Source organism: Lygodium microphyllum, chromosome 18, assembly GCF_053477565.2.
Source record: "Lygodium microphyllum isolate KBCC chromosome 18, Lygodium_microphyllum_v1.1.10, whole genome shotgun sequence".
Taxonomy (NCBI): domain Eukaryota; kingdom Viridiplantae; phylum Streptophyta; class Polypodiopsida; order Schizaeales; family Lygodiaceae; genus Lygodium; species Lygodium microphyllum.
Window position 1 is genome coordinate 26,163,777 of NC_141152.1, and position 4,420 is coordinate 26,168,196.

The 4,420-nt window shown below is 41.9% G+C and overlaps 1 protein-coding gene across 1 annotated transcript; it reads right to left on the bottom strand.

Moving 5' to 3' along the window:
• Positions 1-204: 204 nt before the first annotated feature.
• On the bottom strand, positions 205-4,102 carry LOC148020696 (pentatricopeptide repeat-containing protein At5g27110-like). The gene has a single exon (XM_087698165.1). It carries the CDS (start codon positions 3,676-3,678, stop codon positions 205-207), a length of 3,474 nt encoding a protein of 1,157 aa, XP_087554291.1. The 5' UTR covers positions 3,679-4,102.
• Between the last annotated feature and the right edge of the window lie 318 nt (positions 4,103-4,420).

The following is a 4,420-nucleotide window of genomic DNA, read 5'->3' on the forward strand; positions in this document are numbered from 1 at the left end:
TGAATGTATTCAGATTGGCCAACTCCACTCCCGACTCTTGAGTCCGTTGTGACTCGTCCAACTCCTGACTCCTATGACAATTGTATGATGTATCATGTATGATCATTGATCTCATTTTGTAGTGGCATTGCTGTAGCCTTTTTTCACTTTAAACATGTGTCTTATCACTTCTAGTTTTTTTAAAAAGTAAGTTTTTCTTTTGTACTAATATTGTACCATACCTTGTAAAATCATAAGGTACCATTTAATACCATATTTTATCGTATCATACCTTTCATACCTGACAACCATGGTTTTTGGTACCCTAAGAGGTAAATTTGGCGTGAGGGTTTTTACCCCCTCTTGGCCAATGTTTTGCACCTCTCTCTCTCTCTCTCCCTCTCTCTCTCTCTCTCTCTCTCTACATGCATGCGTGTGTGTCTCCAAGCACACACCATAGAGAAATAGGCATGTGCTAACAAAACATTGAAGTGATATTATAACACCCTTGTTAATGAAAAGCATCATGTTAGGAAACTGTTTAAGGTAAATGTGAATCTTGTCTGTCAATTGATTGTAAAAAATAGATGGCACTTGCTTGCAATGCCTTTCAAAGGTATTCTCATTTTCATTTGATAATGGCTCAGCTACAATATCCAGGTAAGGAATATGTCCCCTCTCTCTTACAAAAGATGTTAGCCTCTTTGTCTTGGTGCCAACTTCAATCTTCCCTCTGCCTCCTACTACAAATTCATCTAATTTGCTATCTATATCTATCCATGCTTTCCCTGCCTTCTTTAGCAACCATGCAGAAGTCCTTAGCTCTTTCACCTTCTGGATATCCTCTGGCATGTTGGCCTCGTGATATATTCTTGACATAAGCACATGCCCAGCAGCATCACTTGGCCCTGAGTCTACTACTTGCTCAAAGCATTTCCTTCCCAAGTCTATGTTGCCATGTACTGTGCAACCAGTCAGCAAGGATGTCCATCCAAAATCATCAGGCAGAATAGGGATGGCTTGAAGTAAATCTTCAGCCTCCTTCAACCTTCCTGCTCGACTAAGAAGGTCAACCATGCAGCTGTAGTGCTCAACATGTGGTGTGATCCCATGCTCTTCCTTCATTGACTTCAGAAAGAAGAATCCTTCTTTGGGCAAGCCAGAATGACTACATGCTGCCAGAATATTTGTAAATACTCCAGTGCCTGGTTTCAGCCCTTGAAGTTGCATATTTCTGAGGTATTCTGTCACCTGCTTAAAGTCACTTTGCCGTGCAAATGCTCCAATCACTGCACCCCAGGAAACCTCATCTGGTGATTCCAACTGGCTGAATATTTTCTCTGCCTCTCCCAAGCTCCCACATTTAGCATACATGTCCAGCAGGGTATTTGCAACAATTACATCCATTTGCAGTCTGCTGCGTATGATAAGATCATGCACCAATCTCCCATGCTTTAGTGCTCCAACATTGGCACAGACTTTCAGAATGCTCAATAACAGTGGGGCTTCTGGCTCTAAACATTTTTCCTGCATGAGTTGAAAAAGATTAAGAGCACAAAGGTCATGGCCATGTTGAGCATACCCAGTAATCATGACTTCCCATAAGCTACCCGTGATTTTTGGCAATTTGTCAAACACATTGCGGGCTTCCTCTAAGGATCCACATTTTGCATACATGTCAATGACACTACTGCCCAGAACAGGATCAGTGTCCAGTCCACTACGTATGATATGATCATGTACTATTTTACCTTGATCCATGTCTTCCATGCTCCTACAAGCTTTCACAGTGCACAAAAACACAACTTTGTCTGGGTAGAGACCCTCATGTTGCATTTTCTCAAAAACTTGAAGCACATTCTGACTGAGCCCATATTGTGCATATCCAGAAATCAGTGTGCACCATGAGACCAAATCTTTTAAAACCAATTTATTAAACACAACACAGGCATCCTCAAGATGGCCACACTTGCCATATACATCAACAAGTGTACTACCAATCATCGAATCTGATTCAAGTCCGTCTCTAACTATCTGGTCATGTAGTAGCCTGCCTTCCTTTACCATTCTTATGCTAGCACAGGCTTTCAAGGTGGATAGATACGTTGTGGCATTTGGTTTAAGGCCTGTTTCTTGCATTTTCTGAAAACATTCAAGCGCAGGAAAACCCTGGCCAAGTTTTGCATGACCCTCAATCATTGCACTCCATGCAATCAGATCTTGGTATGGTAAACAAACAAACACTTTGTGGGCCTCCTCAATCTGTTCACACCTCACGTACATGTAAACTATGGCACTGCCAACTAAAGCATCCAAGTCAAAACTGTCGCTCACAATGATGAAATGAATGAGCTGACCCAGACTCAGAATGTCACAGACTTGCAGAATGCAAAGAAATACTGATTTGCCTGGCTTCAGGAGGTCTTGTTGCATATTTTCAAAGAGTTCAAGAGAGGGAATGACTCGATTCTGATGTGTGTATCCTGCTATCATGACACTGTATGACACTGCATCATGGCTTGGTAATTCATTGAACACTTCCCGTCCCTTCTTCAGATCACCACATTTTATGTACATGTCAATAAGGGCATTCCCAATACTTACATCCTGGTTCATATTATAATTACTCAACTCTCTATGTAAAGTCCTACCTTGCCCTATATCTTGTACAATTCCACAGGCTTTTATAGCAGACAGGAGAACTGGTTTATCTGGATCCAAGCCCTTTGTCTTCATTTTTCGATACAGATCAAGAGCAGAGCTTCCACATCCTTGCTGGACATATCCTGATATAATTGCACTCCACGACACCAGAGTTTGATTGGGTAAGAGGTCAAAAATTCTGTGAGCATCTTCTAAACATTTGCACTTTGCATACATGTCAACAAGTGTGTTACTGACAGCTAAATCAGAGTCAAACCCATTTTCAATAATCTGTCCATGAATCAATCTTCCCTTTTCAATCTCTCTTGTGCAAACACAAGCCTTCAGGCTACTAAGATAAATGACAGTATTGGGCTCAACACACGTGTTAAACATCTTTCCTAAGAGATCAAGAGCACAAAGACCCTGCTCATGATGAACATATCCAGCAATTAGTGCACCCCATGACACAACATTTTGCTCAGACACATCATTGAATACTTTATGTGCTTCCTCAAGGCTCCCACATCTAGCATACATGTTCACAAGTGCATTTCCAATAAATTGATCTGCCAAAAGGCCACTTTTCATGATCTGGATGTGTATAAGGCGACCTTGGAAGATAGCTCCAATGATGCTACACGCTTTCAAAGTGCAGAGGTATGTAATCTTATCTGCTCTAACCCCCTGCTGCTTCATTTTATGGTAAAAGTCGAGAGCCTTGATGCATTCACCAGCCTGAGCATTTGCCGAGATAATTGCATTCCAGGTATAGACACTGGGTTTTGACACCATCCAGAAAGAATGATCAGCTTCTGACAGACTACCACAAGAGGCAAACATTCGGATGAGGTAATCCCCATACAAGGGTACAGAGTCGAGTCCATCTTGTTGCAGTAAAGAGCGCAGCTGCCGTCCTGCGACAAGATTTTTCTGTTTTGCACATTCCAGCAAAAGAGAACAGATGGTAGCACTTGAAAAAGGGACCCCTTGCTGATCCTTGAGGTGTCGTAGGATCGGAAGCATTCCATGGATGCAGAGGCCTGTTTTGTTCATAATTTGAACATGATTACAGCAGCCATGAGAAATAGCAAATTCAACATGATTTCAGCAGCCTGTTTTGCTCATAATTTCAACATGATTCCAGCAGCCATGAATGATCACAGGCAGGCTTACAAATCAGACTGCACCATCGGATCACAATTCCGACTGGATGATTAACACAACCTCTACTCCTATTGCGGAACTCAGCATCGAAGCCGCAAGTTCAAGCTGGGGTCTTCCATCAATGGCGTAATAATGTGGCTTCTTCTACCAAGTGTTCAGGAAAACGAAAAGCGTTTGTTAGCCGAACTCAGGAACCTGGTATTTGTCATGTACCTGTGCAGGCAGTGAGGCACCATAGCTTCTTTGGGCTGTCTTGCTTCCCCTGTTGTATAAAGCTGCTGAATGGCCACAAAAAGCAAATGGCAAAAGTTGGGGGGGGGGAAAAAGACGGAGAGAGCAAAATTTGTACCCAAAAAAAAAAAAAAAAAACTGCAGTTTCACAGCTGATCCAAAGATATGTTGTTATGTTCTTGTCCATGCCATTCAAGCAATAACTTCACACTTCTCAAGTAAACTTTTTGCTAAAATTTCAATATTAGACTCCTTCAATTCCTCATGATATCCCCTCCATGCTCATACATTCACATCTCAAAAAAAGTGCAAAATGTGATATCCTCCCTAAATATGCATCTTTTTCCTTAGATGTTCTATAGTCGGCCCCCTTACCCCAATGACACGTTGCTTGCAAAAC

What these genes read in the sequence shown, in the direction of transcription:
- LOC148020696 (XM_087698165.1), bottom strand. Translation starts at nt 3,678, where the DNA reads ATGAACAAAACAGGCCTCTGCATCCATGGAATGCTTCCGATCCTACGA.